At 35.9% G+C, this 24,408-nt stretch overlaps 1 protein-coding gene across 1 annotated transcript in view; it reads left to right on the top strand.

The window, feature by feature from the left end:
• The first annotated feature begins 484 nt into the window (after positions 1–484).
• The window catches only part of LOC122804254 (cytosolic phospholipase A2 zeta-like), a 1,019,603-nt gene continuing 995,679 nt past the window's right edge, over positions 485–24,408 (top strand). The window contains exons 1-2 of the mRNA XM_044074015.1: positions 485–696; positions 19,617–19,689. Of these exons, the coding sequence (XP_043929950.1) occupies positions 577–696; positions 19,617–19,689 (193 nt within the window). The 5' untranslated portion in view covers positions 485–576. The remainder of the gene's footprint in view (positions 697–19,616; positions 19,690–24,408) is intronic.

Genomic DNA, 24,408 nt, shown 5'->3' with positions numbered 1-24,408 from the left:
CCTGTTTGGTCCTGGGTTGGGGGACATGAAAGGTAAATTCTTGAAGCTAAGTATCTGATTTTTTTATTTAATTCATATAATTAGGGCTAATTATTTATGATGAAAATCCTGTTTTCGTCATGAACATTATTGGACAGCCTTGTTTAATATTAATACCAAGATTAAGAAAGTTTAGTAGGTTCCAAAAACATATCATGCTGGATCCATGAACTCAACAATTGAGTAGGTTTTGCATGCTGGGTGTCTATGATATGAGGACAGAGTGTTTTTCCATGTTCTTTCCCATTAAACTAACCCTACTTATTAATAAAGAGGAAAGATTACTTCATAGCAGAGGGGCTGCTGAAGAAAGATCATGAATGTGCCACATTGCAGCTTCAGAGGCTGTCTTTTACTCAGCTATCTTGCTTTGAGAACCAGCCCCTCCCCTTCCAGAAGCTGGGGGAGGGAAGCTGCATATATGAATGCTTGCCAGCAGCTAATATAAGGTTGCACTGACTATGTGAGAGTACTAAATTAGTGCCTTGTTTCACTCATAATATACCGAGAATAAAGTAATCAAATCTTTTTTTCATTATGTCTGCCACTGGCTTCTTTGGGCAACTGTCTTCCAGAACGTGTCCAATTTTTGTGGCTGATGACGATGCCAGTGAAGACATTAACAGAGAGGAAAGTTGGCGAGCTAGTTCTGTTCAGGTAACTAATGTTTAATACTATGTACTTTTTATAGACCTTTTACACTGAGTATGTAAAGGTTGATTTAGTTTTTTCAGTGAGAATTTCCACAGTTTCTCATTTACCTGTATAATAACATCTGCTTTAGAATTTAACTGAAGTAATATGTTGAACAATGAAATGTGTTAGCACTCATATCTCAGTGATTCAACTTATTTCCAAGAATATTGTGCAGCTTCAGAGTGTTAGTACTTTATAACGTACTTAAAACCTAATTAGCATAATGACACATTTCTAAATACTGTATGTAATGTTTGTATTTACTAAAATTTTGAGTATAGATATACACACACACACTATGCTGGATTTTTCTTAATGTTTCTGACAGCAAGAAAATTTGGCACATTCACTGCATGTAGTGTTTGCAAAAGTAAAGACAAGTCTTGTGTGAAGCGTTTTGACACATTCTGTTTTACAACCCCTAGAAAGTGTTTTTCTCAACACTCTGTTTATAGTCTAAAGGTTGGTTGACACCTCATAGTTTGTTATATTTTAGGTAGCTGGGCACTCTAAAGCCAGTTCTGTGTGTGTGTTTTTTTTTTTGTTTTTTTGTTTTTTTTTTTAAGTGAAAAAGTCCCTGGTTACATTTTGACATATCTATCATTTAAGGGATGACAGTTTTCTGCTGTATTTTTTGTTATAGTCCTGTGATTCATTAAACTGATCTGAGAACAATGTGACCCTAATTTTATTTATTATTTATTTGTCAGGCATTAATTTAGTATGTAGGGTGCTCCTTGGACCCTTTTCAGCAACAGCAAGGCCACACGTTCAAGCAGAAATACAGTGTGTGGGGGTGGGTGCATGTTTTATATATATATATATATATATATATATATATATATATATATAAATATATATATATATATATATATATATCTATATCTATATATATATATATATATCTATATATATATATCTATATCTATATCTATATCTATATCTATATATATATATATCTATATATCTATCTATCTATATATATATATATATATATATATATATATATCTATATATATCTATATATATATATATATATATATATATATATATATATATATATAAAATTTATATGTGTGTGTGTGTGGCCAGCCTAATATTACCAGTTAAACAGCATGTTTTGGGGAAGTGGGGGGGGGGGGTTGTAGCTGATGAAAATCAATACAGTCTTGCCAAGAACTTGCATAATCCATGCAGACTGTAGCTTGAAGTCAGAACTAAACCATGGGCCCTGGAGCTGTTTCAGAGATCTTAGTCACTACAATGCTGTTATGTCCAGTAATAGAACCGGGTTAATGGATATTTTGGTGACATGCTCCATATTCCTACCCCCTCAAATGCCTATCTTGCAATGTCCTGTACAAGTCTGCGATTCCATGCCATTCACCTGAGATCTCCATCTGTGTGCCTCCTATGTCTGTTAGGTATACTGCCTGGGTTGACACTATTTTTTTTCCTTCCAGAGTACCTAGACAACACTGTTCCTTTACCACTGCACCCTAATAGGAGAACTTGCTAACACTTCACCGATAAAGTTAGACAGTATTCAGAAATGCTACATATTGTCTGTTAGGAACTGACTGTTCTTGTTAGTGCAGTTTCTCACTCCTATGAATCGTGAAATATTCTGTTATGCTTAACTGTGCTCTACAAAATTGTACTGCATTCTGTTACACGTTAGGATATCACTTCTAGGTACCTGAAATGGTGATGAAATATCAACTTGTTGCAAAGTAGAATAGTTTCATTTTAATGTGTTTTCCTCTTCCCTACATAATTCAGTCTCTCTCCAGTGTTTTCTCAAAACAGTGATTATATATATATTAATCAATGTATATGCATGTGTGTATGTCATTCTGTCTTCCTATTTGAAATATAGACTTGCATCTTGTTGATTTGTACGTGTTGTTGTGAGTCACTTGCAGATCTGCCCTGTGAAATAGCTGCTGAATCAGTGGGACTACCCACTTTGAAAATGTAACAACTGAACAGGATAATATATTTCTCCTCCATGTGTTAAACATGGAAGTGTAATTCAGATTCCCTGTGGGTAACCTTATTATATGCCTTTGTATTAGTCCTTTGTTTTAGACTGAAATATGATTTTGTATTATGTCTTTGGGAAGGCTATTTTTGTACACCTAAAGTATCATCAAAAAAAACTAAAGATAGGAGCAATATGGAACAAGTGGGGAAGTGGTTACACCTAAACTTTACACTTGAATATTCCTGACCCTGCTCTTCATTGATTGTGAAATGTTCAAGGTTGTAATATGACAAAATCAGCAAGCTCTACTGTTTCTGTTCTCAGCTGGTAGTCAAAGGCCATGTGGTTTCTATCTGTGTGACTGCAGGGATTCTTTATTCTGTGTGCTTTCTCTTTTCTCCTGGATTGTGCAGCCATGGAATTAGTATATTTAAGTAAGGGGGTATTGTGGTGCAGGGTCTCCTCCCTTTCCTCTGCAGAAATGCTTTTTGGTGGGGATTAGATGAGTTGCAAGGTTTTTTTTTTTGTTGGGTTATCCCTTCTTGACTGCATTTTTTAAACTGTATCTCATTGGAATAATGACCCACTTTCAGTAGAAATTAGGAGAGAAACACTCCTGCATACTAATGCAAAAGAGCTAGCAAACAAAAATACTGTGTTGCATTCTCACTATTTACACCCGGACACACACAATTACTGTAAATGCCTTATCATAAAATACAGGCTTAATACTACATAAACGTGTACAGTTTTACAATAAGGATGTGACCCTTCCAAACAGTCAACAAACAATTAATTGAAATACTTTGGTAAATTAAGTTTCACATACACTGTAGGGTACTTTTTAAATAATTCCACAAGTAATACACAGTTGGGTTATTGGGTATACATGTTAGGGAGGCATTGAATGTGTCTGTCCTGGTTAAGGGATGACACTTTCTGTTTATGAGCAGCTGATGTATTGTAGGCCTTGTCCTCTTAGTTATTGTGTGATTATGTCAGTCGAGGTTGCCTTTGTTCCTAAGATGTCTGGCATTGTTCCTAAGATGTCTGGCAGGGATATTCACAAGTTATCATTATAAGTTTTCCATACAGTTTTTATGACGACATGTGTAAGCACTTAGCCTACATTGCAGGCTCAAAATATGAGATAGGCAAAGACATTACAGTGGAAAAAGAAACTTATTAAGCAGGTACTTAGAATCTTAACAAAGCTTAAGGGTTTTAACAAAATCTTTTTAACAGCATTTAAGGATTGTTAATATCAGGTATTGCACTAGGAATTAACAGCTGAGAGTGCCAGCCAACATAGAACTCTGACAGAAGGTAAAACAGCTTCTAAAGCTGTTTTTAGAACTTTGTTCTGCCACACATTTTAAGTGTAGCAGAATGAAATGTATAATAGATTTTTAAGTTATTTATTTATTTATTTACATTTGATTACCAGGTAGTGTCCGACTGGGTAAGTAACCCATTTTCAGTGGAGACCCGGGGAGAAAAGCTCCCAAGCAAAAGTTATAAAAGTTAAGATAAAAAATATACACATTGTGCAAATAAGTAAAAGTTACAAATGTCGATAAAATAAACATGGTACAGATATGACAAGATAAGAAAAAGTCAAAAATGTACATATGAATGGATTAGAGTTCAAATTACATGAAAAAAATGTTTTAATGTAAGATTGACAAATAATGTCATTCATAGGCTACTCAGTCCTAGTATAAGAGCAAGGAAAATAACAGAAAGACAGAAGAGCAGGGTGGAGATAACTTAGCCAGAGGAAGTGCATGAACATAACCAGTGGTTTGAGTAGTATTCTAGTAGGTGCCATGTGAAGTTAAGAGTATCAGGACAGGATAGAATATGCCGTGGAAGTGAATTCCAAGCTTTGGATATCGAGTGGTTATATAGTGAATCACCATGAAAGTTATGAGATTTGTTAACTTTAAGCAGTAATTTATAAGCTAAAATTTATAAACTAAGTGAGGTCAGGTTAGTATAGGGCTGAACAAGGTCAGATAGGCTTGGACAGTGGTCCAGTTTATGGATAACAGAGTGAGCAACTATTAACTGATTAAGAGTGAGTAAGTTATGGAGTTCAATCCAGCCGAGATGTTGCATAGCAGTACAATGATATGATCTATGTGGGAGGTTATCCATAAATTTAACAATTTTATTATATCAAGATTCAAGGTTATTTAAGTCTGATTTACGAAGGTCTGTGAATATATGTGAACAGGAAAGTAGTGTAGATAGAAGATGAGCCCTGGTTGTAGTGAGTCTGGCATGATTGGTCAGATATGCTTTAGCCCTATAAAGGGCACCACGTTTTTTATGGACTTTTTTGATTGTTAATACTATGTGTCTATTAAACTTTAGGCCATTGTCTATAGTAACACCGAGAAGTGTTGTTTGTTGTATGGGTTCAATAGTTGAGCCATTGGAGGAACAGATAGAAAGGGGGGCTTGATTATTTTTTATGGAGGAGTTGAAAAAAACCATAAGCTTGGTCTTGCTAAGGTTTAAAATGAGTTGATGGTCTTATAAGTATTTTTCAATACTGTCCAGGGCATTCTGAGTGTTATCTTGGAGCTTATTCAAGGTGGGGGTAGAGCAGATAAGGGAAGAATCATCTGCATATTGAATTAATGAGGCGGGATTAGCTGCAGAACAAAGATCCTTAGTAAAAATAATGAAGAGAAGTGGGCCAAGAACAGAGCCTTGTGGAACACCAACAGTAATGGGTAGTAAGTGAGAGAGTTTATTATCCAAAAGGTGGCTTGTTTATGGTTGGAGAAATAACTATGAAACCAGCATAAAGTTTCAGTGCTAAAACTGAATGTGGCAAGTTTGTTGAGAAGTAATTGATAAGATACAATGTCAGAAGCTTTTGACATATCAAGGAAGGTGGCAAAGACAAATTGTTTTTTGTTTTTGAGGAGAATTTGACTAGTGGGGAAAGAATGGCCGTGGGTCTATAGTTGGAAAGATTAGTGGATGAACCTCCTTTCTACACAGGCGGCTACTTCTTTTCTGCCAGCCATCTGTCTGACAGCATTAAGTGCTTTACTGGATTTGAAAGACTTTGAAAGCTGTTAACACACTTAACCCTGCTACAATTTTGTCTGCTCCATGTTACAGAATAAAAAAAATAAAACTCCATTTCCTTGTTCTACAAACAATTTTGACTGGGTCTCATGTCATAACCCTCTATTATATTTTCTTGGCATAGATGCCAAAATTCACCACTTGAGTGTCACTGTTAAGATGAATTTCTTAGCATTCATGTCTCAAACACATAATAAGCTGGTTATGGTCAAAATAGCTGATCTTCATCCTCTACATTGTAACTTCAAATTTTGGTTTGATTTGATTCATTTATTTGCTTGCTTGCATTTGTAGACTAAGAATTTCCACAAAACATAGCCCATTTTCAGTGGTCTTGAGAGGAAAAATCTCTAATAACAGTAAAATGGAGTACATGAATTTAGCCAGCTTTGTTGTCCTATAGTGATAAAGTCCTGACTATGACTGGGTGACCCAAATTCCTTTAGTGGTTTGGGTACCTACAGGTGCTGGCAGGTGCAAAGGAGTCAACCTAAGCTTCCTCATGACTCTCAGGGAAGATGGGTGGAGCATGTGTCCAAGCCACACACAGTACACTGCTTTCCTTGGTGGAGACTGAATAAATGTACATGAAGGAGGAGATATCATTGCAGGCTTATGTCACTCATTGAAAAAAAGTGACAGTCCCTTACTGTGCCCATTGCATGCATCCTGGTAGAGCGCTTACTGGGAATGTGTGGTGAGCTAGGGCAATATAGAAAAAAAAATTGGTTGAAGGGCGGGCTAATTTCCAGCAGATAGCAAGGACAAAAAGAAAGAAAAAAAGAGTACTTGAATAAACATCAATCAGTACTGCATGGCGAAGGAAATATTCATGGATCTTACAACACGCAGGATATAAGTAAATGGACAGACATATGGAATTGTATATGTTAGGATGTGAATTAAAAAAAGACTAGAATAGTCAATACCTAGGAATATGCTTGACCTATACTACATATCAACAAAGATGAAGGAGAAATAAAAATAAATTACAGAAGCATTTAAGAAAATCAATATGTGTATTGTACAATGAAAACAGGTACAAATAATGAACAGACAATGGATATCAACAATGAACAAGCATAGTGAAGAGAAATTAGGTCCATAAAAAAATAGTAGACCTATGATGCTAACAACATTAAGTAACTTTATTGCACAAAACCATTGTTTCTTAAGGTAGATTTTTTTACTTTCCATTTAGAAACTGCTATTATTTTGGTCTGCATCAGATGTGGTGGGAGATTATTCCATACATTAGTAACAAAAAGTGCATAATCACTAGCATCAGGATGATTTCTGGATTTTGGAATAAAATGATATGAGGATGATCCCAGTGTGAGTGTTAGTTTGTACCAATCGAGCCTCTAATGATGGGCATTTTCTATAATGTAATGTTAAGTACTTAAGTTTAGGTGATATCTAAATTCAAGGCATGTGAGGGACTGGAGAGAAAAGAAACTGTTTAAGTGTTGGCCAGCCATTTATTTTAGGAAACAATTGTAACCTTATTCAAGGTTTGTTGAATGTAGATGTTGTTCAAGCTTACTGAATGTTGATGACTAAAGATTTGTGAAAATGTGAAGTGAATTTAACAGAGATGGAATTAGAAATGAAGAAACAATGGAAAGAAAATGATGCCAACATAAATTACTTGACTGTTTATGAATGCCGTAAGTTTTGACTGATTTAGTCACACGTATGGTTAATGTAGTTTTCAAATTGAAACTGGTTGTCTAATTTTAATCTTAAGATCATGAATGGAGCTTTAAGATGAACTAGGATTTGCACTGCTAATTGCAAGGAGGTTGATTTAGAATAGCACAGATTTCCTTTTGTTTGTGTTGAGATGAAGACTTATGGAGGAGAACCACGACTGAGGATTGTTAATTGATGTTTTATTCCTCCAATCAGACAAAAGCAATTGAATTAGCTGTGAGTAAGTAATTGTCTTCGGCATACTGGATTAGATTAACCTGAATGCAATAATCCAATGTAGTATTCACAAAAAAGAGGATAGAAGCAGGTGAGGAACATAGTCTGTGACTCTCTCATAGGGTGGATGGAAGTGAGAGAATATTATACTCTTTAACAGAACTGAGTTCTATCTTCAGGATACTTACATATACATTAGCAAGCACTAAGCAACAGCTCATAAAAACAGAGTTGTGGCACAACAGTAGATGAAGGTTTATAGTGTCAAAGGCATTGGATAAGTCTAAAAAGAATGCTCAACTTTCCTAACTTTTAATATCTATATTATATTACTTTTTGTACTGCCTTCATTTCTCCCATCATCAAGAAGCTATCATGACCTCTCATGCATTCCTGCCTACTCTTTTCCCATAGTCCTCAGCCCTTTCTACATTCTACTTCCTTCTACCATTGTTTGCCATCATCCCTATGCCTAGATCCTTCCTAGCTCTTGCTCTGTCAGTCCTTGCTAATGAATTTGAGTCTTACCACTGACCCAATATGTCAGTCTGTCTCTGTACTCTTTCATTAATATTATATTACTGTGACTATAACATAGTGAGATTGGTTAGAGTTGTTTTAACTAGCTCCTGACTAGGGTCACCAGCAGCCAAACCCCTACTCTTTGTTTCTTTCTCTATACCTGGCCCTACCCTACCTCTTACTTAGTCGCTTGGCTTTCATGTCTGTTGGTTTCAATGTCTGTTTCCTTCTCTGCATTTTTTAGATCATGTTACAAAACTCCTTCCTACCTCTGTTTTAACTTCATACCTTTCCTTTTATTTTTGACCTGACGTGTTTCTTACTCTTTCTTTTATCTTCTGTGCTACTCTCACTTTGAGGGTATCTTGCTGCTACTACTCTGTCTTCCCTGCTTCTTTCTATCCTCCTAACTTGACCCCCCCACTCCTTTGTTGTTCTATCTGAATTAGTGATTGTCTTTTTTCCTTAGTAGCTCGGGGATTCTGAAGTAGTCCCCATCCATTTGCCCTCGCTACTCTCAGGCTCACTTTGCTCCTCTACCCACCCCCATTCCCACCCACCTCCCCATATCATTACCTTTATACTTATCCCCAGACACACCCATAACCTTACACCACACCCCTTCCTGTCATATTGATCACTCACTGTACATCACACCCCTTTCAGTCATCTAGGCCACTCAATCTCCATCCCACCCCTCACTTTCCTCACAACTTTCACCAATATCCCCATATAACCTAATCCTTTTTACACCTCCATACTGTCCCTAACCTCATTTTTATTCACAAATCTTCCTAACACACTTGTAATTATCTGTCAATCAACTGACTTCTCTTATCTTCCCAATATGGCTATCTCACCTTATACTATTTTCTTTCTGCCTCCACTACTTCTCTTCACATCACTGGCTACCCTCTATCCATATATAACTCCAGTCAGCAATAGTCCTATAATTTCTCAAGGCTATATCTTCTTTTCTCCACAATAATTAGTGATCACTCTCCCATAAAAGTCACTAGATTCACTTCCCACCATACCAGATCTCATAGATACATAACTTGTCAAAAACTAACCGACTTCTCTCCTGACACCTTTAACACCCTTCTCTCTAGAATTAACTAGAGTCACCTTAATGAGCTGTCTGGATGATGCTGTCCAATCCTTTAACTCCATATTTCTTGATATACTAAATTCCCTTGCACCTCTTCGTACTGTTAGAATTAAATCCAAGGTATCCCCATGGCTATCCAAAGCAACCTGCACCCTTATGCAAAATAGGGACAGGCTATGGAAAACCTGGAAAAAATACAAACTCCCCTCTGATCCTTTTTCTTTCCAGTCTGTTTCTACCATTTATATCAAATTGCTACTCTCCAAATTAAAACCTTGCTCAACCTCCGCTGATGACATTCCTTCCTACTTCCCCCACTTAGCAGCAAATACTCTTGCCTTTCCTGTATCCATCTTGATTAACTGCTCTGTCACTGAGCCTAAAGTTCCATCTGTCTGGAAAGAATTTTACACATTACCTATCCACAAAGGAGGACATTCTCTAGACATCTCTAAATTTAGACCTATAGTCATCCTGTCACCACTCTCTAAACTACATGAAAAATGCATACATAAGCAAACTGTGCAATATCTAATATGGGAAAACTTACTTACTCCTGCTCAGCATGGTTTCTGCCCAAAACATTGTACAACTACTGCCTTAATCTCCTTTACTAACACTATATCCCAGGCTCGTGATAACAACAAACTTGTCTCCTGTTTATTTTTTAGACCTTTCTAAAGCCTTTGATACTGTATCACAGTCTTTACTTCTGGCTAAATTGACTAATCTAAATTTCATTCCTGCCACTGTTACTTGATTTTCCAGCTATATTTCTGATCGATTACAATCTGTGAAATGGCTCTCTACACTCTCTCCCCCTCTCTCCATAAAGATGGGCATCCCCCACGGTTCCATATTAGGTCCACTGCTATTTAACATTTTTACAAACATACTCCATACTTTTTGCTCTCAGTCATTTCTTGTACAATATGCAGATGATTGTACTGTGATTACCATCATTGATTCTTCCTCTGATCTCATCTCCAAAACTCAGGCTGCCTTCACCTCCGTGGAAACATGGCTCACCAATAACCAACTAATCCTAAACCCTAAAAAAACTAAACTCCTAATCTTTCTCCCAAAAACTATTACCCATCTTAAATCTACCTTTACCGTACTGTCTCTCAATAACACTCCTATAATAGCTGAAACAAGCACCAAACTTAGGTGTCTTAATAGATGAACACCTTACATTTGACTTGCACATCAACAACTGCATCAAGAAGACTCATCAAAACTAGGCCTCCTATATAGAAGTAGAAAGTTTCTCACGTACAAAGCTAAAGTTATCCTATCGCATTCCTGTTTATTACCTAGTCTTCTATATGGCTCTCAGATTCTAACAAACCTTAATAACACACTCCTAGCAAAACTTAACTCTACTTATAATAAGACAGCCAGATTCTCTGCCCAACATCCTTTTAAAACTCATCACTGTGTCTCACTTAAACACCTAAACTGGCTGGGACTACCTAATTTTCTTCTTCTGTCTCAGCTCCAGGTCATTCATTCTATTCTATACTATATCAACTACTTTGCAGCTCTGACCAAGACCTACTATGTGCCTACAAACTTAGGACTAAAATGGGTAGCAACCTATATAGCTATCACCCTACCATTGCATGGAACAAGCTTCCATATCAAATTAGATTAACTAAACAACCTAAACAATTCAAAGCAGCAACCAAAGAACACCTAAAAACACTCTGGTCCTGCCCCCGTATTCACCCCCTAAAAACTTTATCCACTCATAAATGAATCTTTTCTTGAAACACTAGCGCAAATTTTAACTGCTACTCCCTTCTGCTCTAGAACATCTATTCCTCCAGGTCATGCCTATCTCTCTTACTAAAATACACTATTTATGCCTCAGCTTAACCTCTCTCACACTATATTCCTCCCCAAAGTCATCTCTTAAAAGTAGTGAATGTCTGTATAGTACTTATACGTTAATAACTTGTAAGAATACTTTGATTTCAATTGTACACATAGTCTTTATTACTAATGATTATGTATACACATTTGAAACTTGCATAATGTTGTAAATATTGCAAAATGCTATTGTTATCTGTCATTTCATTTTTATTTTATTTTTTAATTGTATAATAGTTTTTGGAACTTTTCTTCCCGGGCCTCTGCTGAAAAAGGGCTACTTTGCTAGCTCAGTAAGACTTTTCCCAGTCAACAAATGTAAAATAAATAATAAATAAATTTTCCACCCTATGCATATATATATATATATATATATATATATATATATATATATATGTATATATATATGTATATATATGTATGCCAAATCTTCCAGGTCATGAATAAAATGAAGTCCACAAATCAATCACAGTTGTGCTTAATGGGTGTTTTCTGTTTAATAAAAGTCAAATTAAATATGTAAATGTGACCATTTACGACAACTGCAAATAATGGCAGATTCCATGAGCAAATGCTTTTCTGTTCTTTCAGCTGAAAACTAATGTAAACTTCATATTACAAATGTTTTAAAGCAATGTCATGTGTCATATGTACCTCATCTGGCTTTGTTTCTATGGAAATTTGGAGGATTAAAGTGTCCAGAAGACCTCTGTGTTGATTATATTTATTTTATTTGTGTTGTATAGCTTAAGCTGTAATTGCATTTTGCAGAATCATATCAGTGTGTGAAAACTTGTTGGCTGTGGAAGAACACAGAATATGGAGAACCTACTTTAATTAATGTGACTGACAATGTGCATTTGGATACTAAAGAGGTAGATGGCATTGACACTTTCCTGGCCACTGGTAAATGCTGAAATGGAGGAAAAAGCACCGAGCAATGAGGAACCAATAAAAGATACTGCTGTAGAGTGAGCATTGATAGGAGCTAAGCTGAATTTTCAACTTGTAGTACTATTTGGAGCACTTTAGGGACAACATGGAGGTTCTTTTTCAAAGAGAATGGTGAGACCATCAACAAGTGGAAATCCAATGGCAGCAGGTAGACGCTGTTTGATCCGATCATAAACATGGAGAGTGGAGGAGTACTTGTACCACTTTAGCCTTTAAGCTGTTTCTGAAGTCTGTAGCAGAAATACTTTTTCAGTTTCTGAGTGCTATGTTATTCCTTTATGGAATATTAGTCTAGTGGGTTTACTTCTGATGATTGTTACGTGTGGGACACTTTGAAGAATACAATATTTTTGTTGTTCATGGGGTAATGCCTATTCTCCAAGTGCGTAAAGAAAGGGTTCATGAAGCAAGCTTTAAAGTCTCTTGGCTTTTGGATTGTTTTGGGACATGAACTTCCTCATGAAGAATATGTTGGCTACTAAAATGTTCCTAGCAATTGCAATGACACATTTATGGAAACCAAAGATTATTGTTAATTTTCAAAGAGAGAGAACATGCAATGTGTTGGGCATAACATACTGGATGAAGAGTTAATGTTATTTGCTTTTTACTTTGTGAAAAAAATGGGATGCTATGGGATTTTAACTGGGGATTGGAAATCTGCAATACTGTTGCTTCAAATGATATAGCACGCACCTTACTATTTTTTATTTATGTAGGTAAAGTGAGGGGTTATGTGCTGCATAGGTTGGGCTAAATACCGGTGCAGCTGTGTCACTGCACTCCATGACATTAGCATGCACACAGTACTTGTCCTATTATGTGGACTCAGTTATCTAATAGTTTTCTACATTTATTTTGATGTCATGTAAGAGGCGAGTATGGCTGTAGGTAAGGGACATAACAAAGAACAAAAAGTCCAGAAAGGAAGCAGCTAGGATAAGTACTCCACCAATATACAAAAAGCTCATAAAAAGTCCACAAAAATATCGGTAGGGTAACCAAGGCACAAAGTTGTTGTTCAAACACAGTCAAAACACCGATAACATCCAGTATACTTTTATTATAAGTAGGTAAGCGCTTTCATGATACACATAACACTTCATCAGACCTTTGGAGAAAACATGCTGCCATCTCCATTTAAATATACTTAAACCAATTAAACATAGCAATTAATCACTTAAGTAATCATCCTAAATAATTATATATGCGAAGACATACTTTATTTAAAACTACATTTAAGACCATATTTGAAAACATTTAAAAATACTTTGATTAAAAAAAAAAAAAAAAATATATATATATATATATATATATATATATATATATATAAAGAATATTTAATATATATCTAACATTCATAAATAAATGATAGTTTTATTTAAATAACCTCCTATTCTTCAAAACTGGCTTAAGTGGTATCCTGTCATTAAGGCCCTTCCCTTTGTTGGCCCTTAACCTAATGATCCATCTGGTTTCAGAGGTCTCAGTTTGATTTCTTATATCTCCACCCCTATCACTAGGATTCATTTTTTCAACAACCAGAAAAGTAAATTTATGGTCATTCCCTTTGGAAAATATATGTTTGGCTAATGCATTTGTTAAAACACCATTCCTAATGTTGAGTAAATGTTCTCTGATCCTAAACCTTAGCTGTCTGTCAGTTTTGCCTATATAGAAGGCAGAGCATAATTTACAGAGAGCTAAATAAACCACATGGTTCGTACTGCAATTTGCCACCACATTGAATCTATGTGTACGCTTAGTATCTGGATGTATGAATGCATTATTCTTATTAATGTATGTACACTGGTTACATTCACCACAAGGCATTGTCCCCTTCACTAATGTCATTTCTTGTCTTTTATCACTGTGTGGGTAGCATAACATCCTCTTCAATGATTTTTTGTTTTTAAATATAAAATTCGGATTTTCCCCTACAACTTGCATAATTTCTGGATTCTGAGTAAGTATATTCCAGTTCTTTTTAATCACACTGGTTGCTGTATTCACATCACTGGTATAATAAGTTGAAAACCTAACAAATCCTTTATTTTGTTGGACTAAAGTTCTTTTCCCACCAAATGATGAGAAATACGGTTTCCCTATATTGCCCCTCCATGAAGTAGCTGCATCCAGGACTTCAGTAGTTGTGCTATCCACATAACCACTTTCATTGAATCTGAATTTTAAATTAACTAATTCTTTCTCAAATTCATCATCTGTAGCTGTTAGCCTTGAAGTTCTAAGAGTTTGCCCTTTCACAATGTTCCTAAAAATATGTCCTGGGTGAATGCTACTTCTATGGAGTAGGGTATTCCTATAACATTTTTTCCTAAAAAGCCTAGTGACCAAACCACCCACTTCATCTTTGAAAATCATTATGTCCAGAAACTCTATTTCTTGTATTGAATATTTCATTTCAAATTTCAAAAAATCAGTACTGTTGCTAATCTCTGAGACAAATTGACTTAGCGCTGCTGTGCTGCCTTTCCATAGCAGAAAAAGATCATCTACAACACGTTTGTAGAATCGAATCTGGGGCCATTTTTCATTATAAAGCACGTTTTTATTTTCCCACTCGACCATGACAAGATTGGCATAGCTATTAGCACTAGCCGTGCCCATGGCCATCCCATCTTTCTGCATAAATAACTTCAGATCAAAGTTAAGCACATTATTGGTTAAAACCAATTCCATTAGTAGACATATTAAGTCTATTTTTGTTCCATCATATGTCCCTTCCTCCAGTAAGTATTGTCTCAAAAATTCTAGCCCATAGCATTCGGGATGCAAGTAAACAGTGAACATACATCTAGTGTTGCTAACAACAAACCTCCTACATCTCCTTCATATCCATTCTCATTATTAAATGCAAACAAATCTTGTAAAAATTGCTTGGAATCTCTTAAAATATTCTTATTTTTGTTCACTATCATTCTTAAACTTTTCTCACCGTATAAGGAAATAGGCTCGGTAGACCAGTTATGTCCAGATACTATTGGTCTTAACGGGGGATGATATACATCCTTATGAATTACTGGAAGTCCATGTATACTGTGCACTAAAGGTTCCTTCACTCTAAAATAGTTATATAGCTCATTTGAGATAGTATTATCCAATAAACAATCATACAAAATTCCATCTAAACGTGCTAACATTTTCTCCATATCACTATGACTTATGTTTTCATATATGGAGGTATCACACAACATTTCATACATTACTGCGTCATAATATATTTTATCCATTAAAACAACAGGTCCACCTTTGTCAGCTTGCTTAATTATGATTGTACGGTCTGACTGTAGCTGTCTTAATGCATTCCATTCACCTCTGCTTAAATTAGAAAAATACTTATTTTTATTCTTATTTTCATTGCCTACAGTCTCAAAAATGTCATTCTCACATATATTACCGTGAGGTAACGGATAGCATTTTGGATTTACACGTTTGGTAGAAATGTTTTGTTGAAAATGTTCAAAAAACAGAGCGGAGAATTGAATGACACTAATGTGTTCAAGAAACCTAATGTTTTCATCCCACCTAGTCATCCAGTTATTGATGTCTTTATTAATATATGTGAGAATGAAATTTTTGAGACTGTACGTAATATATATAATAATCAGTCAGCCTTGAAATTCTCATCCTCTCGTCACGCTCATGCAGGATTTATGCCTACAGTCTCCTTAATAAAGGTGGAGATAAATATTTTTAGAAGCTTTGTTTATTCTCCTTCCTCTTTGAATTCTCTACTCTCTTTCATTAATTTTTCAGTATCCCTCACAATACCTCTGGGTTGCCTGTTATTTCTGTGTAACACCCACCCTATTGGGCATTACTGCTTGTTTTCCTCTTTTTTTTTTTTTTTTTTTTTTTTGTGTGTGTTTTTCCAGATCTTACTCTTTTTTTGTCTGTCTCACTTCCTTTATTGCATTCTCTTTAACATTTCATAATCTTGTCTTCTTTCATCATCCTGTCCTTTTTACTTCTTGTAAACCGCCTCCTTTTACCACACAGCTTTCCTCACCTCATTACTGAACTCTGGTCATGTTTACTCTTTGTTTTCTTCCTTGCCAGCTCATGCTATATAGATTCAGAGGTTTGACTGTCCAGCTTACAACCTACTTGTTTTTAAGAAACTTGATTGCTTTAAACTTTTATATTGACATTTTTCACTTCCTATTTTTTTTTCTATTACTGATATTTATTTTTGTAACTGCGGTGATGGTGCTGTGGTAGCGTTGTCGCCTCACAGTTAGACGTTGCCCGTTCAAATCTCAGTTAGAGCGTCTTCTGTGTGTCGACATGCGTGAATGGGCATTCCTTCGTTGAAGGTTGTGCGTTAGGCCTGGCAAGCCAGCACGTAAAAATCTACTGCCAATCATTAGCGGACCGGAGTTCCGCTGTGGAGACCCCTAACCGGGAAAAGCAGAAAGACACAAACAAACAAACAAACTGATATTTATTTTTGTATTATAATGTATCGCTTAACATTTATTTTTGCATTCTGTTACTTGATCTTGTCTCAGCTCCCCAATGATGTGGTATATAGATAGACTGGACCAGGAAGTGATTTACAAACTAAGCACAGTTTACCTATAAGCAAACTTTATGAAGCTGAATATAACAGTTCTTGAAGCCTTCCTGAACAGTTCAAGTTTTCCAGCTTTACGATTTTTATTGTAATTTAGAAGCCCTTGTACCTTTTCAAGTTGTTTCAGGTGGTTGTTTGAAGTTTACAAAATACATAGTTAAAACTGACAATGCGTTACATCGGTGAGGTATACAATGATCATCCCAAAGTAATTAGACATGCCCTTCAGAATTAGTTGGACTAAAAAATATGCTTTTCTGACTTTGACAGATGCGCACTAGTCAAAGGTTAAATTGTTTTATGCCATTGCCTCTAGATCTTCAGTGACTGTACCGTCTTATGTGACTTAACCATTTATTTTGCATTCCTAAGTTGCATTTAATGACATTAAACCTGTGATCATTATTACTGTACCAGGTGAATATTTTGAGGGTTACCTTGGACAGCTTCATCATTTTGTCAAAGTAATTTATGCTACTCAGTTTGCTGTCATTAATCCACAGCCCATTTGCCATTGTATGTCTGAGAAGAAAAGTTTGAAAAGAAGTGGCCCCAGTACAGCGCCCTCTGGTAACCCTTATAGGGGCAGACAGGTAACCCCACCAACACACTGACATGTATTCCCTGTTTGTTATCTGACGTTTTACCCATTGGGGCATATCTGGATTGAAAAATAATGCTTTTAATTTGTCAATTACTCCATTATTTACTAAACTGGCTTAGCAAGGTTAAGATAAGTAAGCATGAATTGTTGGCCCTTCATCAAATACTGCTGTTACCTCTTCAAACAAAGTCACAAGATTTAACAAGCATGTTTTATCTTCAGAAAACCCACACTGTTCCATATGTAAAAGACTCAGGTCCCAGCTCTTGTTTTGAATATGCTCCCATTGAGAGTTCTCCATGATTTCACATAGAATACTCTAAGGCTGCTGTCTTTAAAATTATTTGGGGCTAATGTGACCCCCCCCCCGCCCTTTGTGAACTGGTACTGCTACAGCTTCTCATCATAGATAAAGAATGTGCCACATACTAACATTTTGTTTAACACAAGTAATAGGCATTTAGTTAGGCTTTCATTGATACTGTTGTCTACTTGTGTGGATTATGAGTCTTCAGTTTTACTTGTAGCAGGATTTTTCATGTTTCAGCTCGTAGTTATTTCACAAAATTCATTCATTCCTTTAGCTGATTCCCAGTCTCACAAAGTGCTATTTATTTGCTCCTCTGTGGAGACGCATCACAAACTGTTGCAAAAAGAAGAGGATATTACTGACTATTACAAACCTATCTATACACTATTCTGCCTGAAAATGCCTGTAAAAATGTAATGGCCTTATAAATCTAGGAGTTTCTGGACTCTTGGCAAAGTCACAATGTTAACTCCAAAAAAAGTTACTAAGTACTACTGTAGTCATATTAGCATAGAAAAGGGCCTGATTGTAGAAGTGATCTTTGTAGACCTCACAAAGGCATGGATTAAGGCAACAACTCTGTCCCATTTAGTGTCCTCTCTAACTTTGCTGTGAACGGGGCCCAATGCACTAAATAATTGTTTGACAGACAATTTAGAGTTGTGGTGGCAAAATACCGTTATTGCTGCTATCACTTGGGTCATTCATTCAGTCTTTTCTATTCTTGGTATTTATTATCGGCCTTCCTGAAGCTGCCCCAGACTGTACATGTTTTACATGGATTAATTAGTGCTCTGGTATTCACTGACATCTGCAACAAACGAAAACAGCACCTCAACATTATGGGTCTATATCACATTGTCCGACTCTTAATTTATCAAATACCTAATTGTCAGACCCTAATTGTCGAATTACCTATTCAGCAAATGACCTAATCATTGAAGTGAAATTCAATGAAAGATTTTATTTGGCCATCCTGAAAAAAAAAACATTGTGTGATTGACATGCCGACTGGCTGTGACTTACCCTTTACCTCATTTTAGTGTAATCTCAGAGTTGGTATATTTAATTTGCAGGGGATGTGGGGGGGGGTGCATACCCCCTGCAAAAATGTAAAAAAAAGTTTACCTTTCATGGTGTTGGCCAAGTAAAATATAGACCCAACATTACTTAACACTAGTCTTAATGTAGCCAGGGTAAGGAATTGACAGAAAGTTTTTATGTAAAATCAAACATGATTTGATAATGATTGTTACTTAGAAAAGACTGAAAAGGCTTTCACATATTTGATCATAGTTCATATTGTAATATCTTTACAAGTAGGCATGTTTAAGCCCGGGTTGAGCTTTCAAAGGAATGTATCAGTTATTATATCTAATCAGGGTATGCAAGTCATGTATTATGTATGAAGTTACAAAGACTACTCCTAGATGAGCACAAACATTTATGTATCGTTATCAGTAAGTTAATTTCTTTGTGCCACTGAAGTATGTGACTCATAACTATATTAGAAATAAATTAACCTTACATGTAAATAACTGTATAAGTAAAAACTATATGCCACATGATCTGTGGAATGTAACTGTTTACCTTAAGCTAAACATTGTCCTGTTTACGCCCAGTGTTACTAAATGTAAATTAGCTCAGTACCTCAACGTCTGGGATTTTTTTTTTTTTTGTCATGTATTCACATTACTGCATATGTATTTGCTGTGTATTTTTACATTGTGTATGTGTTGTGGCTGAAAAGGGTCCTGCTGGAGCAGTTCACCTACCTTGTAATCAAAAGTCATAATCAGTAACAGGTCAGAATCAAAACTGTATATCATGTTCTGTTTACATTTTCTATCACTTTCCTTATTTTTTTTTATCATTTGATAGAAAGAAGTTCACCCATGCCGTGATTTAACTGTGAGAATCATTGGAGCTAAAAATATAGAGGGAGCAGACTTGCGTAAGTATTTGGTTTAAATCCTATGTAATTTATTTACAATTAAAACATAGAAGCACACTGTGTTTATCTGAAGATTACAGGAATTATGTAGAGACCTGTGACAGGATCACCTCTGATGGTATTTCTATGTAGTAGAATTCTATAAAGTCTATTTTGGCGATACAGTAGAGGATATATAGGATGGTTTACTTCTCTACTCAAGATTTGTCATTCTGTATAATTCTATAATTACAGTTACTCCTGCCAGCTTTTACACTCCCATTTTGTTGATATCGACCCCTCTCAATTGTTAAATTGACTAGTTTTCATACTTACTATCACATCTCTTCTACCTCTCCATTATCCTTCACTTCTGTGTTAGTCCCTTGGTACCTTCTGAAGAAGAATAAAGGAATTTTCCTGGTGACCTGCCCAAATCCTGCTCCCACCTCAAGTATGTTCAGATGCCACCTTTCATACCCCTATAACTAAATCAGAAGCCTAGTGGAATTAACCTGATGTAAATAAATAAATAATAAGATTGCTAAAACAAACCTCTTTATATACTTTTTCTTTGCTACTGTACACCTGCATTTCTATAACTCCTTCAGTTTAGCACTGTGTATTATGTTTGATATAGTTACCTGCGCACTTATTTTTGAAATTGTTGCTTAGATATGATATGGGACCGCTTCCAAACAAAGGTCTGTGTTCAAAGTTATCTTGTAATACAAGAATGATGTAAGAAATTAAGTAATGTAAGTAAAGTTCCAGTACAAGATATGAGTTCATATTTGTGCAACAGAATGTCGATCATGAGCCTGAGAAATGAACTATTTCATTATGATTCTGTTGCATATGAGCTGCAGTCTGTTGCATGTGAGCTGCAGTCTGCTTTTTGTTCTGCTTTCCATTTATTCTGACTTAAAACCATTTGCAGGCTGTTCTGTAAGGAATAAAAAACAACATTTAAATACCAATAAAGACAACAAAAAAACAAAACGAAAAAAAAAAAAAATGCACAGAGTTCAGCTCCAATTATTTATTCAGCCACCATCGATCTGGTACCTCGGCCATTCACCTTCAGAGATCTGAATAACAATCAATAAGCTTTGCTTTATATGCATGTGCAAACAAGCATCCCTAATAATACAATAATAAAAATCTCTTTTCCTTACATTTTTCTATAACAAAAAACATTTTTAATACAATTTAATTTTAAATACATTAAATATTTATGTAATTCAGGAGGGGTGGTATACATAATAGGTTGCAATTGTTCGAGGTCTTTGTGGTATGTGGGTCAAGCTAAATGTAGGGTCAAAATTTGTATATTGGAGCATCTACAGGTTATCAGAAATAGTAACAGCAACAGTCCTATAGCTAAGCACTTTATGGAAGCACATGAGGATGTGGATTCTGACTTTATTTTTTTCATTATCAGCCAAACCTTTTTTACTTAGGGGTGGTGATTTATGTAAGTAAATTATTAAAATTAGAAGCTAGGCTTATTTTGAATTATAATACATTATTTCCTGTAGGGTTAAACCAAGAGATAAATATTTAATGTATTTAAAAGTAAATTGTATTAAACATTTTTTTTGTTACAGAAAAATGTAATGGAAAGAGATTTTTATTAATTGTATAATTGGATAATTATTAGGGATGCTTGTTTGCACATGTATGTAAAGCAATGCTTGTTGACTGTTATTCAGATCCCTGAAGGTGAATGGCCGAGGTACCAGATCTGGTGAAAATATCTTGTATCTGGTACTGGGGGACTACTGTGAGTTCTTCCCGTGTCAGATCTGACCACAAGTCAGTCTCATTCGAAGTCTCTATCACACTGGTGTGGACAACTGCCATTTACAGACTTTACAATAAAAGGAAGAAATTGTTGTCGAAAAGTAAGAGGGAGTGTGCCCTAAACTGGAAACGCTCCTTCCTCAGCTTAAACAAGCAAATAAGACTTCCTGTGAAGTCCTCCAAAGCAAACTATAAATCCAAATTAGCATCCTCAACTAAGGACATCTATAAGGAGTTCTTTAGTTGCATCTGTAGCCTAAAAGATTAGACCCAAATTTGTGCCAAACTGATAGTTAATGATACCACATGCACTGAGCCTGTGGACATAGGAAACATATTAGCTGACAGGTTCTGTGAAAAGTTCACTCTACTGTCCCCACCACACATACCCCATGACATCATCTGTCCCCCACCTTGTATCTCTAGATAGCAGGTCATAAATGCCATCTCTAAGGCCAAAAACAAAGCATCTATGGGATCTGATAACATCCCAGGCTGCATCCTACATGGCCTCCAACAAGAGTTAGCAACCCATTGCATACTCTTTTCAATCATAATCTAAGCACCAGCTTCATCCCAGCTGAATGGAAAACAGCCACTGTTATACCCATGCACAATGGTGGTGCTTCCACTGACCCCGGGAACTATAGATCTATTAGCTTAATCATCACAGACTTTATCAACAAAGATATAGGTAATCTTCAAACACTTGACCCTACTCAATTTGGATTTGTCAAAGGGAGATCATGCCTGTTAAACCTGGTGGACTTCTTTGAGACAGTCACTAGAGCCCTGGATGAAGGGAAAACTGTGCATACAGCCTTCTTGGACTTGGCCAGGGCTTTTGACAATATTTTGACTCAGCATTATTGACAAACTCACCCAGATAGGTATCAACCCTTATATCATTATGTGGCTCACCAGTAGAACCCATACAGTCAAAACAAAGGGAATCCACCTCCAACAGCAGACATTTAACCAGCGGTGTTCTACAGGGATCAGTCCTGTGATCACTACTATTTGGAATCTATTTCTCTGAAGTAGAAGCAAAAACTAAAGGTCTGTGGCTGACAAAGTTTGCTGATGACTACAGACTGGGAGAGGTCATAGAATCTCCAAACAATATCAACATCCTGCAAGAGGGTCTTATGCAAACAAATGATTGGTGCCAAAGTCATGGTCTTAAACTCAATGCAAAAAAATGTATCATCATCCCTTTCATTAAGGGCGATGTTCCTGCTAACTACCACTTCAGCAGAAACACCCTAAGCACACACTCAGTTGTGAGAGACCTGGGCACACAGGTTGACAGCAGCCTTTACCCTTGATCACCATGTCTTCATAGTGGTAAGAAGGACAATTCTATATTGCTCATCTCGTAAGTAAGGGCTTTGCCTCTGGGAAAAAAAAGAAGTTATAACCTCCCTGTACTCTCTCAATAGGCCAATAGTTGAATACAGTGCCCCTTTGGTATGTACCTTTCCAGGCACCTGCAGCAATTGAAGAGTCCACAAAAGTTCCTCACTAGGAGAATTCAAGGTATTTAGTATCTGTCCTATGTGGATCAGCTGAAATCCCTATCACTTTGCTCCATTTCATACATGGAAATTTCTAAACAGAGCATTTCTAACTCCAAATAAAATGTCTAAAATTAACAAAAACAATGATGTACATTACTGGGAGATATTTGCAAGAATGTAATGCTGATTGGATACATGTTTTTTAAATTCATTCTCTAAGTCCATTTTGGTGGAATATTGATGATTTTTTGAAAGCATTATTCTCTGACACACTTTCACTACCAAGTCTTTAATCTTATTTAATGTAAATGATGGACATGAGTTGAAAGAAAGATAACCTCTTTCTGATATGGACTATTCTTGTGGTAGGAAGGAAAAGTATTACCAGAAAATGGAAATCAATTACATCACCGCTTTTTGAAGATTTCTTATCCTGTTTAAAATAAACTGCCTTAAAACAGACCAAAATAAAAGAACCCAGGATTCATCCCAAACTATTTAACAATAATCCTTGGATGAAAGTAATATCAAAAATTATTCTATTATTGACTTTTTTAACAGAATCTTGCCTCTGATGATTAAGAAAGAAAATAAGATATTTTTTGGAGCTTTAATATTGTCACCTATTGAGAACAGGCTGTTGTACATAGTTTGAGTATGTTCATCTTTTGTGTTATTATTTTATCATTTTCATTATATTATTATAATAACTGAATATTTATTTTTTCTTCATGACAAAGAACAATAAAGTTTTTTTATGAAAAAAGAATATCAGGCATGGTCCACTGGGTAGTGGTTCCAGGGGAGACCAAGGATATGCTGGAGGGAATATCTCTCAACTGACTTGGGAACTCCTAGAGATGAGCTTGAGACCCACAGCCTTCTTATCCTGGCCTTCCCATAGTGATTTCAATGAATTCTAAGGGCTTTTGCACTGTGGCAAAATGATTGTCTTAATCTGAAAGCATGACTAATTCATTCAGTAGTTCTGTTTAGTGACCTGACTCCCAGGGATATCTGAGAAGTATTAGAAATATCCAGGAATGTTTACTCTCCTGCAGCCTACAAGGCCAAGTAGAAAAGAGTCTCTATTTGAGCTGAGAGATCTTCTTCCTCCTCAGTTTATACAGCTCTGAGTTTGCATGTCCGTAGTTGGGTATTATTGCTTCTTCTCAATTTAGATTTTATCTCAATATCAAAGTACATGTTTTAACCATCTTGACATGATGTCATCTGATGAAAGGTGTAGACTTACAAAATATTCTGTTAAAATGGAGCCTCCCTTTTCTACATGGTGAAGACTCTCTCTCTCTGTGTGCCTTGAGACCTAAATTTAATGATCGGTGTACTGTTGCATATGGCCTTTGAAATGGCATCTTAAACAAATCCAGTGTTTGCATCCTGGAGAATGCTA

The sequence above is a fragment of the Protopterus annectens genome, chromosome 6.part0 (genome assembly GCF_019279795.1).
Source record: "Protopterus annectens isolate FY-2018-M chromosome 6.part0, PAN1.0, whole genome shotgun sequence".
NCBI classification, from domain to species: domain Eukaryota; kingdom Metazoa; phylum Chordata; order Ceratodontiformes; family Protopteridae; genus Protopterus; species Protopterus annectens.
This window is presented reverse-complemented; position numbering and strand designations above follow the sequence as displayed.